The 19,858-nt window shown below is 40.8% G+C and overlaps 1 protein-coding gene across 2 annotated transcripts in view; it reads left to right on the top strand.

Moving 5' to 3' along the window:
• Window positions 1–501: 501 nt before the first annotated feature.
• The window catches only part of ciita (class II, major histocompatibility complex, transactivator), a 28,457-nt gene continuing 9,100 nt past the window's right edge, over window positions 502–19,858 (top strand). The window contains exons 1-10 of one of the 2 annotated variants that reach the window (XM_061711026.1): window positions 502–1,420; window positions 11,302–11,361; window positions 12,124–12,159; window positions 12,357–12,416; window positions 16,047–16,151; window positions 16,228–16,287; window positions 17,719–17,940; window positions 19,354–19,404; window positions 19,545–19,658; window positions 19,750–19,803. In XM_061711026.1, the coding sequence (XP_061567010.1) occupies window positions 601–1,420; window positions 11,302–11,361; window positions 12,124–12,159; window positions 12,357–12,416; window positions 16,047–16,151; window positions 16,228–16,287; window positions 17,719–17,940; window positions 19,354–19,404; window positions 19,545–19,658; window positions 19,750–19,803 (1,582 nt within the window). In that variant the 5' untranslated portion in view covers window positions 502–600. Of the gene's footprint in view, window positions 1,421–11,301; window positions 11,362–12,123; window positions 12,160–12,356; window positions 12,417–16,046; window positions 16,152–16,227; window positions 16,288–17,612; window positions 17,631–17,718; window positions 17,941–19,353; window positions 19,405–19,544; window positions 19,659–19,749; window positions 19,804–19,858 lie in introns of those variants that run through there. The other variant, XM_061711027.1, reaches the window with a different exon arrangement.

The raw sequence follows: 19,858 nt of genomic DNA, 5'->3' as shown, positions 1-19,858 counted from the left end.
CATGAATAATCCTAATGATAAAGATGTCGCCACTCTGGTTTCGGTCACATACGTGCCCACAGATTTTGGACCAGACTTCCCCTCCAGCCACACAAACACCTCCCCTGTCTATGAGAACGCCTCCCGGATTAAAACATTGTCTCCCTTGAAAAAAAAACAAAACAACGTAAACCCTTCTCATCCCTGCGTGAATGTGTCTCTTGGGTGTCACTGGGAGCTCATGTCTTCACTATGGATCAGTTCACAGAGGTTCTGGAGAAAGTGCGGTCGGTTCTGATGAGCGCTCATCCTGGCCAGGTCCGTATTCTCTTGGAGGGTTTGGTCAAAGAGCGGATCATCTCAGACGAATACAGAAAGAGCTTAAGTCTATATAGACTTGTTGAGGGGTTTGAACTGGGATATGGAAACCTGTACGACACTCACCTTGATCAAGGACAGATCCGTCAGGGGAGAACACGGACGTCAAGATCGGCTGTTAATCACCACAACCTGGAAGAATCAGAGTCTCTGTCATCGCTAGATGGACAAGTGATCCCGGTTTACTACCTTCAAGATGTTCACAGGAATAATCCTGAACTTATTCAACAGTTATTCACGGAGATGCCAACACAGGACAAACACCAGCTCAATGGCAGAGTCTTCTCTACACCAATATCTGAGTCCCAGTGTAGGCTTAGACTAAATGATGAAATAAGAGAAGTGCTGAGCAGTGCAGAATCACAGCAGAAGCCTGCAAGCGATAATGAAAGGATAAATAAGGGGAATTTGGAGAATGAGGAGGAGTGGTTAGAGCAGGTAGAAGAAGCAGCTCGGAGGATAGCTGTTCCTCTGTGGCAGCACTGGGACAGAGCGCGAGGGATGATGCAGCCGCTGGTTCCCTGTATGACTGCCGGCTGGTCAACAAGCAGCAACATGATTTTAGACTGTGAAGCGGAGGCCTTTGTTTTAGATATGGAAGAGGAACTGGAGCTTGCAGCCGCTTGCAGGTCACTTGCCGCCCGTGCGGGCACGTTTGAGTGTACGGACTTGGGCATCACAGACACAAACTCGGCAGAAGAAGATGGTGACGAACCAGAAGGCCTTCACCTTTCTGACATTTCGACAACTACAGGACTGAACGCAGGTCATTTCAGAAAAGCCTCACCTATTGAAACAAACATGGGCTGCAAGCTGAGGGGTTGCCTGGACCCCTGGTTCACAGATGACAGGACAGCAGATGAGCTGTTCTATAAAACAGCCTCTGGACTCCCAGAGAGCACGTTTATGCATCTTTCTGCAGGTGCACCAAAGGATGCTAAACATGCAGTGGAAATGAATTCTTTTTACTTAAATCCATGTTATAGCATGACAGAGGGGGATACAGACATTGTCAGGAATGATGGACAACCAGAAATCTTTGAGGAAAAGGATTTACACGGGGGTGAGTTCTTCATCATAATTATTGTGCATTCACCTTAAACCCAGATCCAGTTCAGATTAGAGCAGATGATGTATTGTTAATATTAGCCATATTAACTAATTGCTATTAATAAATATGTTGCCCACTATGCATCCATTTGTAGCTTCTTTCTTTTTTTCTTTTCCTATTTTTTGCCTTCTGAATCTTGCTGAGGACCAACAGTCCAGTGTCAATCTGGTCAAGTTCAGATATTCCTTCTTGCAGGGTTTTCCGTTCCTTTCAACTTGTTGCAAGAAATGTTGTGAGTTACAGGAACACTGGCAAAGCCCGAACTTCGTGTTTGCATGGGTGTAGCCGTGGGGGTGAAAGGCATTTGTGTTGTTCTATTTTAAAATCTCCTGGTGCTTTCCATTCTCCGCCCCCCTCTGCCTTTTCAGAAAGTGAAAGTCTGCACAGCTTGCCTCGGTTATACCATATTTTTAGTTTGGTAAACAGCCTGGGGGGGTTGGCTGCTGGTGGTGATTTACTTTCAGTTTCCTTTTAAGTCACACCAAACTGAAGAAAAGTTTTGGGATAAACACATTTGCCAAACAGGGACCCTTCCCTTCCTGTTTCTAATGAGCTTTTAATATACCAAGCTTTTATTTCTGGCTATCTGCCGGGATTTCAAGACGGAGCTTAGTTTAGGAAACTGAACACCTGAACAGGTATGCTTTTGAATTATGTAAAGCATGTGGCATTGTGGCATGAGAAATGGCCTATCAAACCATTGAACAGGAAGAGCAGGTGCTTTCCACATACTGTAATTACCAAGCTCTCCATTGTTTTGATCGCATAGGAGGAAATGGAAGCAGAGCCACCAGTATTTACTTCAAAGAGGTTGACATCAAAGCCCCAAAACCTGGATTTTACCCCCACCACCCAATAAAAAATTAAAAAAGATTTTTTTTTTATGTCAAACTGTCTTAAAAAATGTCCGGACATGATTATAAATCATATGGAGGATATGTCATATCTTTAATGTAAAACTCCTAATATAGTTTCATAAAGGCTTTGAATGATAAACAAGATCACCAGACACTGGATAGAGTTCAAGTGGAAAGTTTAGCCAACTATTTTCCTTGTTGGGAAAGCAGTTAGGAATCTCAGGGTGATGACATCCCTGCAAGAAAAATAAGTAAAAGTGAAAATCTGTGGTGGACATCTCAGACCACTGGGCCGCAGGGATGTAATCATTTAATGTTGTATATAGATGTCCGTTTAGTGTATAAAATAATTCATAATACTGCTCCTCCCCCATTGAAAAACACTCTGTCAGAGCCTCAAGGTCTGTCTCAAGTGGAAATTGTAACATCCCAAAGCGAAGCTCTGCCTTTGCACAATCTGCTTTCTCCTTTAAAGCCATCAAATCATGGAACAATCTTTCAACCTACCTGAAACTTTGTACAGACTTCAAGATTTTTTCTTCTGCAGCCAAAAAGTGGATTTTAAGGAATCAGACTTGTCAACATTAATTTTATATCTAAACTGTTTTACAATTGTTTTACAACGTATCTTCTTATTTCCCCGTGTTATGTACTATGTTTTGTACATGAGTGTGTGAGTGATGTGATGATGTGTGGGTGGAAGTGTGTATGTACATGTGTATATATGACTGATTTGTTTTGTATTTGACGCTCTTACCTTTTATTATCCATAAACCTGCCCAGGGACTACGGATGGAAAGTAGCTGCTAAATCCGATACAAAGCATCTTTTCTCATCCCTGAGACTAATGTCATTTTGTACATTTTGTGTCATTTGTACACAAATAAACTTAATAAATAAATAAATAAATAAATAAAATAGGAGTATCCCGGCTAACACAAACTGTAAACCTTTGGTACACTCAAGGTGTGCCAAATAATACTAGGAATGATAAAAGCTTAGAGAACACTCCTTCAAGTTTATGCAAAACCAGTGTTTCCAAACTTTAAGGAACTCCTGCTTATCAGTGCAGTTTCTAAAGCAAGCATCCATTAAATCGTGTACATATAGATCCCTCATGCTTTCTAACGTGAAAAGAACTGGGTAAAATAAAAACAGACTGGTGGTGCTGAATGTCACCGGCTGCATGTCCGGCCCCAGAGCTTGGCTTGTGCGTCTGCACCAAACTGAAACTAAAAGCGCCAGATCAAACTGGTGCGCACTGACTGCAGGTGTGGGTCATCTGAGGATACACTGTATACATTGTCGGATGGGACTGGGGGGGGGGTCAGACACGAAAAACACAGCAGGAACTGTGGCAGACCTGAGCATCTTCCAGGTCAACTCGCAGGTAAATGTAAACCTCTAAGCGGGACGGGGTGGTCGCGTTTTCCCATGTGCGTAAAGCCTGGTTTATGGTTCCGCGTTAAATCGACGGCGTAGGCTACGCCGTAGGATATGCGGCGACGCGCGCCGTAGCTGCGCGTTGCAGCGTACCCTACGGCGAGGGCTACACGTTGGTGTAACGCGGAACCATAAATCAGCCTTAAAAGCAGTGGAAGGCGCGTGGGGTGGAGGACGGATGGCTTTGTCTTCAGTCTACTTTTCAATACTGCGTATTTGAATCATTTTGCAACGATATTATCCAGATTAATTAACCAAAAATAAGAAAGTTAAAACAGCATGGTTTTATTTCTGACCATTACGCGGACAACAGAAACTAGAAATACACGTTAGCTTCCATTATTTAGAATGATTGTTAATAACCATTTTCTGATTTCAACTACTAGGCCTAAAGGTGCATTGGTTTTAATCTTGTGTTGCTTTACATTGTTTTACTCCGTTAATGATCAGTCAGAGGACTTGCGTGTGTGCGTAAAACTACAAGCACGTGGCAACGGTGCAAGCAGCAACTAGACCAGTGTTTTTTTTTTTCAGGAAACGTGATTAAATAATCTAAATTATATTGAAGGGAATTCATAGCTACAGTATTTCTGTCTGGACAACTTTACACAGCAGGGCAGTCGGTGGTGGCGAGCATGACGCACATAGGTGCGCGCACACCCGCACTACTTACAAAGAATGTCATGAATTCTCCATCTGGATTCAGAAGTAGTGCACATCTTTTCTGTCTCGCAGCCCGTATGTGCTGTTTGTCATCATTTGGTGGTTTATTTAGTTTATTATGTGGTTGCGTGTGTGCGCGCAAGCGCGAAAGTGCCTTAGTGCATAACACTGTCGCATTGTCAGGGTTATTTCTAATCTTCAGTTTGGAAGAGCAGCTCTGTAGAGCTTTTGGCCTTTACCTGTGTGGCTCAATCGGGCAGAGTCACCAGGGGAACAGGAAACAGACCGTGATTTATAGATAAGGAGACAAACAATGAGTCCTTGCAGAGTTTATTTGCAAGTCCACAGTTGTGACAAATTCTAGCTGTCACTCAAAGCAGCAATGACTTTGAAACTGTTTGTTTGAAGGTGAAATTTGAGTCATATGTTTTTAATTTATGGGATGACAACCAGGTCCAAGTGGATGTGAGGGATTAAACCATAGTCAGACAGATTTTTTTACGTACATTGGAGGGAAAACACATACAATGAGGAGATTTCTGATTTGTGTTGTATTTGGAAAAAAAAAAAAACACACACACACACACACACAAAACACTGATTTTCAGTTTGAGAACCTTATCCCATCTCTAAAACACGGTGGTGTCATGAGCCAGGACTGCTTTCCACCACGGACAGAAATTAAACCAATTTGCTTTACATGGGCAAACCTGTGTTGTGTCTGGGGAAGGAAAACATTAATCTCCAATATAAGGGCTTTATCTTATCTCTAAAACCCGGTGGTGGGAGTGTCATCATGGCTTGCTGCATGCGAGCCAGGGCTGTTTGTCATCAATGATGGAAGCTGGGCCAGAAATGAGTTTACATGCAACAGCACATCTCCCCATTGTTACATAGGCTCTCTGTGGGTAGTCCAGCTTCATCCCACAGTCCAAAATGAATTTTTCAGGTTTACTGGTGATTTTAAGTTAAGATAAGATAAGAGAGATAAGATAAGATAATCCTTTAATATTCCCTCAATGGGGAAACTCACTGTTACACTTAACATGTATACACACACACGCATGCGGGGAAGGGGGTAAAAATTATTATTATTATTATTAATAATAATAATAATAATAATAATAATAATAAACTCAGAGATGGAGAAGCGGTGAACAAACACCAGTGTCCTTTCCTCTCTACTCTCCTTAACAGTTAAAAGCTTTCCTGAATAGAAAGGTTTTCAGGCCTGTTTTGAAAGTGTCCAAGTTGTGTGGAGCCCTGAACTGGGCGGGGAGACGGTTCCACAGGCTGGTGCTGATGAGCAGAAGGCTCGGTCCCCAAGGGTGCAGTCTTGTTTTTGGGACTCGGAGGAGCAGCTGCCTGTAGATCTGAGGGAACGGGTGGTTTGTGGAGGGATGAGGTCTTGTAGGTATGGGGGTGCGTGTCCATTGATGCATTTATGGGTGAGTAGTAGGATTTTGTAGTTGATCTGGGTGCAGTGTGTAAAGAATGGGGGTTATGTGTTTGTATTTATGGACTCTCATCAGGGCCCTGGCAGCGCTGTTCTGAATGGATGTTCTTGCCAGGGATCCCGAAAAAGAGTCTGTTGCAGTAGCCCAGTCTTGAGGAGATAAAGGCATGTACCAGTTTCTCTGTATCTGGTAGAGTTAGAGTGGGGCGGAGTTTGGAGAGTTTGGGTAGAATGAAGTTTTGCACAGTTGTTGTACGTGATTATTGAAAGTGAGGTGGGGTCAAATCGAACCCCCAGATTTGTGACTGAGTTGAATAGAGGGATGACCTGACCGTTGAAGGTGAGTTGGGATATGGGTGAAGACTGGATCTGATGTGGTTGATACTCATCTATGCCTTTATATCCTCAAGACAGATGGTGAGAGATGACAGGGCTGCAGAGGGAGTGGGGGCAATTCTTATGTAGAGTTGCGTGTCATCGGCATAGCAATGGAAGGATATCCCATATCCCATGAGTTAAGCTCAGAGGAGTGAGTGTGCGTGTGTGTGGATGGATGGATGGATGGATGGATGGATGGATGGATGGATGGATGGATGGATGGATGGATGGATGGATGGATGGATGGATGGATGGATGGATGGATGGATGGATGGATGGATGGATGGACGGACGGACGGACATACACCTGGATCTTTTTTTGAAAAACATAAACACTAAACCCTAAGATAATAATCCTTACCCTGCTCTAAAACACGGTGGTGGCACTATCATGGTGTGTTGCATATGTGCTAAGGCTGCTTGCTATCATTGGCTGAACATTTTTTTTAAATCATAACATGGAATTTCTCATAATAGTGTAAAGACATCTCCATATTAATTGTGTGTTTATCTGAAGAAAAGTTGCTGTGATTCAAGACAACAACCTTAATTACAGCCCATGCAGAGCAAGCAAAGAAGAGCTTGAAAGTTGTTGTTCAAAGAAATTAACATGCAGTCAAACTTAAAACAACTTACTGGAATGAAACCTGATTATTTTAGTTGTAGTCTCAAAATTAAGTTAACATGTATTTATGTGGCAAATTTTATTTCACGCAGTGTTGATTGCCTGAGACCGACCAATCAAGCTAATGTGCGTGTTTTTGGACCTCAGGAGGAAGTTGGAGTATTGAGAGAAACCCCATCCCACCAACCCCACCAACAGACCCCATCTGAGACTAGATCTCTGAGAATCTTCCTACATCAATAACTACTGCAATACTGCAATGCCAGCTCATTTTAAACGTTCATTTAGCTCATATACTCATATATACGCCTTCATTGACATGGGGTTGGTAGTTAAAGGAGAAAATATAACCGAAAAGATGACTAGATACGTTACCTATTAGGTTAGCTCTGATTCAACAGCAGCCAAACTGAATTGGACCTGTGTTGCCTCTCAAGACTAACCTGGTTAAAAATGAACAGAGTTAATCGGTTTCAAAGGTCAAGTTAAAATTCTGACTGTAATGTCACTGAAATCTCGCAAAGCGATCAGATAAGCGCTGTTTATTCTGGAAACACCCCAAATATTATTGAGTTGAAGCTGTGGATGAAAATATGTTCATTCTGATGTAAAGGACTCGTGACAAGAAATATTTACAGCTGGTTTCCTTTCCATGTTTATGTCTCCTCATGCGCAACATGGTAGTGGTCTGTTCGTGTGTAGGCTGTTGAGTAGGGCGGTAACAGATCAAGTGTGAAATGCCGTCACAAGGGCTGCAGACTGACTTTGGTGAATAAAAACATAAAAACAAAGTTACATTTCTGGGGAAGTGAACGTCAGGCTACAGTGGAGGCTGTGACATTATAGAGTACCAGCTGTGGCAGCCATACACTGTCGATGGAACGTGGAATTATAATCAACTTTTGGGTGATAAATAAAGCTTAAATCACTTTATATGTCATTTTTATTACTTTATTATTATTTTTAAGGATTGTGGACAAAATAGCCACTGTATTTAGGCATCGCCACATAAGAAAACCATACAAACATGGAAGAATGCTGATTATATGACACACTGTCATCCTGCTGGGAGATATGATTTAGTTTTTATGTAGTTATCTTATATAGTTAAAGAACTTTAATTTTAATATTAATTAAATATGCTTAAAGGGAAGTAAATCGCGTATCATGCCTCTTTTGTTTTCTTTTGGGGGTTTTGAGTATTTTTTCTATTTATATTTTTGTGTCCAACAATTTACAAAACAATGCAAAAAGTTCAAGTACATTTGTTGGACATTTTGTGAACCTTTTGAAGCTGACATTGACCCTCCAACCCCTACCCAACCCTACATATTTCCTTCTTCAGCTAATTAAAGCAGGTGGTACAATGTTATACCATCAATAGATGTTGTTTCAGGCAAAACACTGAGAGTTGATGCTTTTCTTTTAAGCATCAATGCTTTTTTGAATGAATATTTTTATTAAGAAAAGACTAATTCTATGTTGTAAAGTTTAAGCAGGTATCATCTGACACGTCTTTTGCACTTTTAGAATATAATTGATTTCTTATAAGATTTCTCAAATATTTGACCTAAGGAAGGCAAGACAAACATACCCAATTCAAAAAAAAGAAAGGAAAGAAAAGAACTGATCTGATCTATGGCTTATAAACTGTGATATGATCCAATCCATGAGGTATGTAAAATGGTTCAAAGCAGAATGGCCTTTTCCTGCCTTCCTTCCTTCTTCTTTCTCTGGTCTAGTAATTAGAAGTAATTAGGCAGGATGAGCATTTCTTTTACTCCCCCCATTTGTTGTTGTTGTTAAAGTTTCAAAGCTCTCTCTGTGGGAATGGGCATGTCTTAGTCAAGTAAAAACCACCGCTGGTGGCACAGTTTAAGCTGTGCCTGAGGGCAAAATAAAAGCAGTTAAAACCCCTGTTTTTCGGGAACAAACATGGCTTTTTGAACATTTTTAATAACAACCGGGAGGTTGCGCTACCCATAAACCTTTTATTACATTCATGACCAGACTTACACGCGTTACATTTTATCATGTATTGTTACATTTCTACACCAAAAGACTAAAGCTGGGCCGGGATTTATTCTTCAACTGACTTTGTCCATGTACAGTAAATACAGAATTTGCAAGGTAAATGCTGGACATACCAGCAAACCTGTCTGGGCAGAGCTGCAGTTTCACATTCAGTCATGCCAGGATCAAACGGGCAGCCAGCGCAAAATAAAGACGGATTAAAAAGTAAAAAAACATACAGTTGGGGGCTTTTTAATCACATTATCACTGCAGTGTCATTCAGAGCACAACCTTAACTCCAGTTCTGGTCCTCGGTGGTGCTTTTATGTGTTTATGTGATTTTTTTTTTTCACAACACAGCTGTACTTTTGTTTTTTTCAAACTGACATTTAAGTGGTAATGTCAGATTTTTTTTTAGGGGATTTCTATATAAAAAAAACAATTTCACCATTTGTGGTGAAAATGTTGTCGTCCATCTGTGAGTTTAAAACCGTCTTCTCTGGAACTGATCAGAGCTTCGATGAACATGGCTGACGTTGAAGTTGAGATGGTCCAAGATGGTGATGTTTACCACCGTGTAGCATCCTCCTTTACATCTCAGACCCAGTTGCTCAGGTTTTGTGAGAGAGATATTGTATCCTCAATCTTCCTCAATCTTCTTTGTGATATTTTTGGTTTAATCTTAGGTTAAATCTTTTCAGCTGAGAAAAAGATCTGGAGACTGAATAATTGGTCAACTCCACTTTTTCCACTTTATTTTGCTCAGAGATGGTAGGTGGGTTGATAAACTGAAAGAAATCAAATGCAAACATTTGCAAATGAATACTACTTACTGTACCAGTAACAGCCCTGAAGTGACTCCTATGCAGACCTCTCTGCAGAACAAGCTGATGCCAAACAAAAGGGAATCAAACCTCCTGAGCCTCAAAAAGACGCCCTTCCTCTCTGTCCCTCCTCCCACTCACAAACTGATAGCAGAAAGTAAAAGCAGAAAGAGAATAAGGAACCTGGAGGAGGGAGACTAGGAAACAGAATAAATAAATAAACATTTTTGTCAAACACACACATGTTTGAGTCCATTTGTCTTGACAGGAAGTAGCCCCTGAAAAAGATGTCTGACAGGAGCATATAAACCTGTATATATCCTATTGCGTTGATCTTTCCTCTTCAGATGCGCAAGTTGCCCATTCCATAATTAGCTTTGGCCCAGAGGAGATGACAGCAGTGATTCTGGATTATGTTTGTCCTGGAAAAAACCATTAAACGCTTTTTAGTGTGCTCTTTTCAACTAGGTGAATAACTGGGGCTGAAACTGAGTGTCTAAGTTACCAAGAGTAAGATTTGAGAAATGATTCAGATTTTAGTAGATTGAATTAAACAGTTGCATGCAAAAGGGTCAAAACTTACATTAGGTGTGTCGATGTGGAATGACAATGAAAGGAAGCATACTGATATTAAAGGCATAAAGAATGATTCATTCTTATGATTCGAGTAGACAAAAAACATCTTTAAGGTCAGTAATAATCTTTTTTGAGCAGATTACCAGTCTGTACACTTAGCTGGACCCAGGCTATTATTTTGGTTTAATCAAGTAGCCGAGGCCGAATTTTCATATGTTCATATGTGGTTTCTTCTTTGCATGATAGTTTTAACCTGCATTTTGTGGGTGGAGGGGGAAACTGGAAGCATCCACGAGTCCATGCTGTGATTTCCATTATAAGATTATAGCTGTTTTTAAATGTAGTTCTATCTGACCTGAAAATCACAGGCACTGGATTCCTATGTTTGACTCTGTCCTGTGCACACAGAGATTTCTCCAGGTTCTCTGAGTTTTTTCATGACATTATATTCTGTAGATGACAAATCCAAATTGGTTGTGGTTTGAGAGTGAGGAAAAGTCATTGTTTCTCAATCAGATTTGCAGACTGGGGAACCTCTATCCACCTTTACTTCTTAGAGACTCTGCCTCTCTAATATGCTCTTTTTAAATGATCAATCATGCCACTGATCATCACTTTACTTAATTACTTGGATGATGTTCCTGGAAACGTTTCTTTCTTAGCTCCACATAGTTTTCCGGCCTTTTGGTGCCCACGTTTGAACTGTTTTGATCTTAAATGTCCATTTATTTTGTAAAGACACAGAAATGACCAAATGGTCACCTTTGGCTCAACTTAACTTTTGATATTTTCTAAGAGATCAGCAAAGAGGAACTGGTGGTAGTTAAAGCGAGGACATGAACAAAGCTGGATCTCAAAATAGCAGCTTTGACACTTTGTCTTAATCAGTGTAATACGTTTATGTATGCATCCATGCATGTCTTGTGTCTTGATATTGTCACTCTTTATTCATGTGTGTTTACAGTTTCTTCTCTCTCTGGGTGCGTGTGTTTTACCAGATGCCAAGATGCAGACCTTGGACCAGGACACCTTAAACCTCTTAGACTTCAATCTACCAGGTTGGTGATGGTGCGCCTTTTCATCTTGTCTTTTGATGATGCACATAAGATTGTTGTGTAGAAGAACTCTACATACCATAAATATCTCATATGGAAAGCAGTCTCCTCACATAGCATCAGTGAAGCTTGAGATTACAGTTTAAAGAGGGTGTCAGGGTTGTCGTGGACCCAGATGCAGGAGAGCAAGGCGGGACGAGTTCCAGAAAAAGTGATTTATTTTAAATCAAACAAAACCAAAGCACTGCTGAGCCAGATTGCAATAAACAAAACAAGAGCATAAACTTGGTAAAACTCCAAAACCGAGACATGACACATGGAGGGACGAAACAGCACAGACCAGCAGGGAGCAAGGGAAAGACCAGATATACCCAGAGGACTTGACAGGACACCGCTGCAGACGATCAGGGCAGATAGGAACAAGGGAAGTCAAGACAAAAGTTAAACACAAAGACATGGATTCGCATAAAATTTGCTTGGTTAATTCCAACAATAGGCGTGGGAGAACAGGAGAAATAGACAGTAATTCCCAAAAATAGTCAAATGGTTCTTACAAAACAACCAACTAGATGAACATCAGCTAGGATTTAAAAACTGGATAAGATCAGTTCCGATGTAGAATGTAAACGGTGGGTCTGAAAGGTCGGATATGATATACATCAGATTATGGCTAGTTGTGTGAACATGGACTTGGAAAAAATCTAATCATTCATCATGCTGATGGAAAAATGTCCCGTCTGAAGGTTTTCATAATTTGTGTTTCAGAGGATTTATCTGAATACTTGAATGAAGATTACTTGGGTGAGTAACTTGTGTCGACTTGTATTTACACATTAGTAGTAGTAGTAGTAAATATTTATTTCGGTCAATCACAAACAAAAATCAACAAACAAGATAACACAGGTTTTTCCCTGGTCAACATTGACAATATACAATACATTAACACAAATGTGTAATCAGTCTGTCGTCTAAATACATCTTTTCTTTCTCTCACCAAGACCCAGCAGTGCTCTTTGATGATCTCAGGTTAAGTGCGTTGGATGAACCCAACCATCACAGTAAGAAGCTCTTTATTTTTATTCTGCAGCCTCTTTTCATTATCACATTAATCACAGATCACTTTATTAGGTACACTTGATAAATCTAACAAAGTTAGGTATTTACTTTACTTTTGAGTAACCTTCGTTGGTAAATTACGTCCATGTGTTTCTGACCTGGGAGAAGGACCTGCAACTCCACCTACCACTCGGACTCAACTGTGTATTTAACAGCACTAAGTGACAACAACAGGAGATTTATTGCCCAATACAATGGTGGCAGGGTGCAGGACTGGGGCGGGGTCTGCAGGGGAGAGAGGGAGTGCGGGGGGGTGGCGCACAGGTGACGCGGCTGGAACAGCTGATGGTACACTACGGGGGCCCGACCGACAGGACAGAGAGGACACGGGGTTTTCGTGCAGAACTCTTATTCATCAGACACACGTGAACAAGCACCTTCTCCAACAGCAGCCCCCTTGCTGCTGTGCAGCCATGCCTTATGAAGGCAGGCAGGGTGGAGAGGTTGATGGGACACACCTGTGACCCATCACCTGAGTGGCTGCTGCTCCTCCACCCTGCCACAATAATGTTGACAAAGTTAGGTTGTTTTTTTTTCATATGGCAGTGCTTGATACAGATATAACTGCAGGAGGAAGAAACATTTCTACATATTTTGTGAGCCACAGGCCACAGCTTTTCACTGAAGGCGCTTTCCATTGTTGTTAGCCAGGATGCACCTTTTAATCTTTTAATCTTATATGTTTTCCAGTGAACACAGTACAGAGTAAAAATCACAGTCAGATCATAGTGGGTCCTACTAGCCAAATATAACCGCAGACAAAAAGCACATAAAACTTTTTTCATCTTTGCCGTTGTTAATTTAAGAAACAAGAAGGCAAAAAGACAAAGTCATGTAGGCAATGCTAAGTACCCCCATGATTCAACAGCTTCTAGATCCAACTCTAGCAGCAATAACTGGTTATTTGTTTCCTGTGTGGGTTTATTTATTTATTTATTTCGTTTCGTGCATGGTGGTCAATCTACACACCCATGACCGAAAAGGAGCAGGATGAAGACAAGTCTTATGTTACCTGCCCCTTATTCAATACCAAAACAAAAAGAACAGTCAATGTAATAATAATAATAATAATAATAAGCTTTATTTGTATAGCACCTTTCCAAACACAGTTACAAGGTGCTTTTACAAAGCAGAATTAAAAGGCAGAATCCAATAAAATGACAAAAATATAAAAACATAAGAGCATAGAAATACAATAAAACATTAGAAAATAATAACATTGGATATTATAAAGTACATTATTAGATGTTAAGTAAAAGCACATTTAAAAAAGTGTGTTTTTAAAAGAGATTTAAAAATGGACAGAGATGTGGCTCGCCTGATCTCCTCCGGCAGGTCGTTCCAGAGCGACGGGGCCCTGATAGCAAAGGCCCGGTCGCCCTTAGTTTTAAGTCGAGATCTAGGAATCACTAATAGGGACCCGCCGGAGGATCTCAGGCTACACCTTGGCTCGTATGGGACTAAGCAGTCTTTGATGTACTCAGGGGCCAGTCCCATCCGGGCCTTAAAAGTGATCATTAAAATCTTAAAATCAATTCTAAAACGCACAGGTAGCCAGTGTAATGAAGCTAAAATCGGGGTTATGTGTACTCTTTTATTTGAATTTGTGAGGAGTCTGGCAGCAGAATTTTGGATAAGCTGAAGTCTGGAGAGATTATGTTTACTTAGGCAGGAGTAGAGTGAGTTACAGTAATCTAGACGGGATGTGATGAATGCATGAATGACAATTTCCAGGTTCTTGGGAGACAGAAAGGACCGGATTTTGGAGATTCTGCGTAGTTGAATGAAACAAGACTGGACAGTTGCTTTAACATGCTGATTAAAGTTGAGATTACTGTCGAAGATGATACCAAGATTTCTGCAGCTGGGGGTAATACTGGTGGAGAATAAGCCAAGTTGTGGTGAGATGTGACTGTGTGTGGTGTCTGGGCCTATGATAATGACTTCGGATTTGTCCGGGTTCAATTGAAGGAAGTTATTAGACAGCCAGATTTGTACTTCATTTAGGCATACTTTGAGAGTGTGTAGTTGATGGTTGATGGTAGGGTCGAAAGAGAAATAAAGCTGTGTGTCATCTGCGTAAAAATGGAAACTAATATTGTGTCTGCGGATTATGTGACCTAGAGGTAACATGTAGAGTGAGAAGAGCAGCGGGCCAAGGACTGACCCCTGAGGTACTCCACAAGACAGAGATGCTGTGGAAGATCTGCAGTCACCAATAGCAACATTAAAAGTCCTATTGTGGAGATATGAGTAAAACCAGTCTAAAACAGTGCCAGAGACGCCAACCCAGTTCTTGAGACGTTCCAATAAAATCAGGTGATCTACGGTGTCAAAAGCTGCAGTGAGATCTAAAAGGATTAAAATAGATGAATGGCCAGAGTCAGCTGCTAAAAGGAGATCATTGAGCACTTTGAGGAGTGCAGTCTCTGTGCTATGGCCCGTTCTAAAGCCAGACTGGAATTTTTCAAATAGGCCATTTCCGGTCATAAATGAGATCACCTGTTCTGCAACAATTTTTTCTAAAACCTTGGCCAGGAATGGAAGTTTGGAAATGGGACGAAAGTTGTTCAGGATGGTGGGGTCTAATGAGGGTTTTTTGAGCAGTGGTTGTACTAATGCAGTCTTGAAGTGGTCTGGGACTATGCCTGATGAGAGGGAGGAGTTGATTATGGTTAAAATAGAAGGACAGACTAAGTGCAGAACTTCTTTAAGGAAGCGGGTGGGGATGATATCGAGAGGACAGGATGTGGGCTTCATGTTGGAGATGATTTTGCCAAGATGTTCTATTGAGACAGGGTGAAACAAATTTAAAGAGCACAACAGATTAATAGGTGGTTCGAGTGTTACAAGAGGCAGTGGGGTGATATGATTTCTTATTACACTGATTTTGTTAAAAAAGAAAGATAAAAATTCCTCGCATGTCTCCGTAGACGGCTCAATCACAGTGGGCGGGGCATCTGTAGCACGGCTGATAATATGTAACCAATGTAACCAATATTTACAAAAATATACACTTAAATAGAACCAACCAGAGATATTAATAATACTGCTTAATTCCCAGTCCATTCATGATCATATAACTTAAATATTTTATCTTTATACATGTTTTTGAACCTAAGTGAATTAGTGCATTCCTTTAAATCATTTTGTAGAGAGTTCCACAGTTTTACTCCCACAACCGATGTACACACCTGCTTAAGAGTGGTCCTTGCATGCTGATGTTTGAAATTATATTTCCTTCTATGTTCTATATCTTCTCTTGGATTTGAAAAAACAAACAACTGCTGTAGATTACTTGGTAATAATTTTCTTTTTGCCCTATGCATAACTAATAGCTTAATTATAAGCCTTTCACAATAATATGCAGGACTTTCTGTTCTTTATTTATTTAAACATTGTGTCAATTCATTGACGTTTTTAGGTATTTGTTTATGCACATCTCTGTTGAACAAGCTACATGACCGTGCCTTTCAGGACATTACTGAAATGCCTTCTCGATGACAGCTTTTTGAAGTTCAGTCGTGCTGGGTCACTGACGTTTTAACTTCCTCTTCTGTGTGCCTCAACAGATGTATCGAGTCCAACAGACGTCCCCAACCCACCAAACTACCACGAGCAGAGAGAAAAGAACAAACTACCAGGCAAACGTAAAACGAGGGAAAAAAGGAAAACAGGTAGAAAAAATACAACAACTGTTTAAGTCATTATCTATCATGCTTGCTGTTAATAAAGTAAATTTGTCTTTTCCAGTTCCTCATTCTCAGCTATGTGCTGAGGAAAACCCCACGTTGAAGAGGAAAAAAGCAGCAGGTAAAAACAAATCCAGAGTCCTCCTGCCTATCAGACTGATCACAAATAAAGACAGTGTGATGAAAGACTTCCACAGTTTCCCTATCAGGACTTGATGCTCGATAAAGTTTTATCACTCGTCTCTTTATTATTTTACAATTCTTCATTACGGTCCAGTCAAAAGTCATGTGATGATTGCATTTTAGAAATTGGTCAATGATACCCAGATTGATAACTGCCTCTCTACCGATTCTGTAAAAACATGCATGTTAAAGCAAGGTTTTGCATGTTTTAGTTAGTTTCATAAACATCATTGTAGCTCATGTTGTATTCTGTGACGCTTTTGCATGAGTTCTCACAGTCATCAGACCTGCTTTGTTATGTATTTTATTCTCTTACATGATCTTATCATAGAAAATGCAAACCGACTGGATTCAACACAACAGCCCAGCTTATATTTGTATATGAGGTCCTCACATTGCAATAAATGTGCTCAGGCCCATGGATAATGAATGGACACGGGCCCAAAACGTCATATTCTGGGTCCCACTGAGGGACAGCTCATGACCAGTTTACACGGGACCAGTACATCGTCAGCAACGCCCCTTTTTACAGCCTACTGTACATACTGTACAGCCAGGCTGGCATGTAGTTGGATAATTCGTTTTTCATGATTTTGCCTTTTTGCACCACCAAAATCAATTTGATATAAAACAATAAAAACTTAGACTTAATTCATAGAAATATGTCACTTACCATTTGGAAATTACATACATTTTTAAGAAGAGCACCCCCATGTTCAGCCAAGTACTTTGGCAAAGTGACAGAATTGGAAAAAAGTGTTCTTGAGATAATATATTTCAGTACAATGCCAAAAAACTAAATTAAAAGGTTGTTCTTAAAGATTAACCATCTTTAACCAGTTTGGCTATGAATTTTTTTTCTTTTTTTTTTTACGTTTTTTTACGCTTCTTTAATTATAGGTCCAAGATGCAGCTGCTAACCAAACAGGAATAATACCATTAAGAGATTGACATGAAGTGCAGCAAACAGAAATATAACAGTGAATATTAACTGCTGCTAAAGACCCTATGAAATACTGACATCAAGTCACAAGATGTCGTGGAATGTTAGACTCGTGGGTGAAAAAGATGCTGGTTGAAAACATTCGACTCAGTTCCTTCAGTGAATGACAAAACATTTCATGAAACAGGAAGCTTTCTTCTGAAGGTGTCAGATGTGACGGAGATAAATCAAAAGAAGAACCCCCACTCTGGCTGTGGTTCCTCCAGATACATTTGGGGTTTAGACTTGTTAGTATGATGAAAACTTTCTAGCACTCGTTCTCGTTCACATCTGAAGTTGTAAGACGCTTGGACCACAAAAAAAAATGGGACCACTGAATATGAAGTACACACAATCCTAAAATATTTTTTTTGATTCTTTTCGCAGAGACTGGTGATGGACCGGTATCAGTTCCGGCACAGACCATGACGGGACTTTGCACCACTCCACCGAAAATTCTTCACGTATATTCCCCGCAGTCGGCGACTCCCATTCCCATTCAGTTCATCACCATCCCAGACAACTCAGGGTATCAGCTCGTCCGGCTGGCTTCTCCTCCTCCCGTGATTAGGCTGTCCAACACGGCTGCTAACCCCACATACATACTGGGTGAGCAAATACACACAAGTGTTCCCATAAAAGTCAGGTGTGGCAGTGACATTTGATGGTGTTCAGTGTTTGTTTTGGCCGAGATAAGTCAAAGGTCCTCATACATACTGGGTGAGCAAATACACACACGTGGTTTGCTAAATAAAAATACAGATATGATGAGCAACCACAGAGCTATGTTAATGAAGGTTTTTATGTAAGCGCATAAGATACAGTTGAAACCAAGTTTACATACACTGCAAAAAGACACATAACATTTGATATAATTTCTTGAGGTCTTAATGAAATATTTGTGATATGATTCGATTAAAAAAGACAAAAAAAAACGCTCCCTTTACAACATCTCTTCAGTGTGCTGTTGATAGATGTTGATAGCTGTTTTAAGGGGGTGGAGTCAGACACTTGACTTGACTCCACCCCATCTTTCCCAGCACATGCTACTTTTGAAATCACCTGTATAGCTTTAAACCACCCAGTCTTGAATAACGGTAAAGAGTTCATTATACGAAGTTGCTTGGAGATTAAAATGTAGAGGCTGAATAATTCTGAGTCTGTGATGTCACAGTACCCTCCAAAGGTGAACGACTCAACGAGTGACACATTTTCTGACCCAGGCTGCTCAAAACTAAGTGACAGGGCTGTGTTATGTTGGAGGTTTAGATTTAGACGTCACTTCAGAAAGCTAAATATTAATTTCTCACACATTTTTCCCTCAGTATTTTTCCGTGGGACAACAACCTGACCTGCAGGGTTCCTTAAAGGGGGCCTATTATGGCATCTAATACCTATTTTAAACAGGCCTTGAAAGTCTTAAAAACAAGCTTTTGATTGTTTTTGCTAAATAAATTAGAAATTCAGCCTCTGAGCCATGTCTTTATCTACCCATTCTCTAACCTCATTATCTATGCGGCATTCTGAGTGGGCGGGGCTATGATAATGAGGCTCTGTGCTGATTGGCTGCCTGAATGACGCGATACACCGCTACGAAAAAATGGCGGAAGCTCCGGCCGGCGGAGTTAGTTGTGGGCGTGGTTTCACGGATCGGAGGCCAACTGATGCAAATTGCATTTTGGTTACGTAACGAAAGGAGCAGAATCTGAACGGCTCATAGAAGCCACATCAGACTGGACGGCTCATCCGGGCGGCTGTACAGACACTGCAGAATTTGGTTGCTTTCCTCCTTCTCTGAGTTGTCAGGCTGAGGGGAGACCACTTTATATATGTTAAAGCAAGAAAAAACTTGTTTTTCATAATAGGTCCCCTTTAAGTCTCACTCTTTGGGCTTCTTTTCTTTTAGGTTTTGGTTTTGTTTCTTTTTTAAACATCTGGAAATGTCTGACTTTATAAGGTTTAATAGATGGAAGGATTATTACTGCATGAACATTGGATGCTCTAACCTTGTTTCTCATACAGTTCCTGCTACCTCACCACCCTGCCAACGCCAAGTGCCACCACTCTCCCCAGGTGAGCACAGCACCCATTAATCTGGGATAGTAACGCATATGTTTTCATTAGCCATCCTACTTTTCTTGCACATATATGTATAGATTTCCCACTGGCAATACATTGTACTGTTTTTTGACAGTTTTCCTTTGTGTTTGTAGTGGGCGGTGCCGTGGCACCGGTTCTGATGAGCTCATCCCCACCAGGTTCTCTGTCAGACTCGGCCAGCAAAGCCATGTCTACCTTTTGTGCTTCACCTCCTTCTCCTAGTTATGGTAAGCATCATTATCTGTATCAGTGTCTTTCTTTCATGTTGGTGGCCAGATACCAACTTCTGTGTGTAATATATAACTTGTCACCTTTCAGAGATTTCCCCATGCAAGGAATCCCCACAGTCCCCCACTGTTGTTGACATTCCACGTGAGTCTTCAGATTCTTTAAAGGCTCTCCCCTTATTTTCTCCCAGACTTGTGCA

Source organism: Cololabis saira, chromosome 21 (genome assembly GCF_033807715.1).
Source record: "Cololabis saira isolate AMF1-May2022 chromosome 21, fColSai1.1, whole genome shotgun sequence".
NCBI classification, from domain to species: Eukaryota; Metazoa; Chordata; class Actinopteri; order Beloniformes; family Belonidae; genus Cololabis; species Cololabis saira.
Note: the sequence above shows the minus strand (reverse complement) of the source record. Positions and strands in the feature narration are given on the sequence as shown.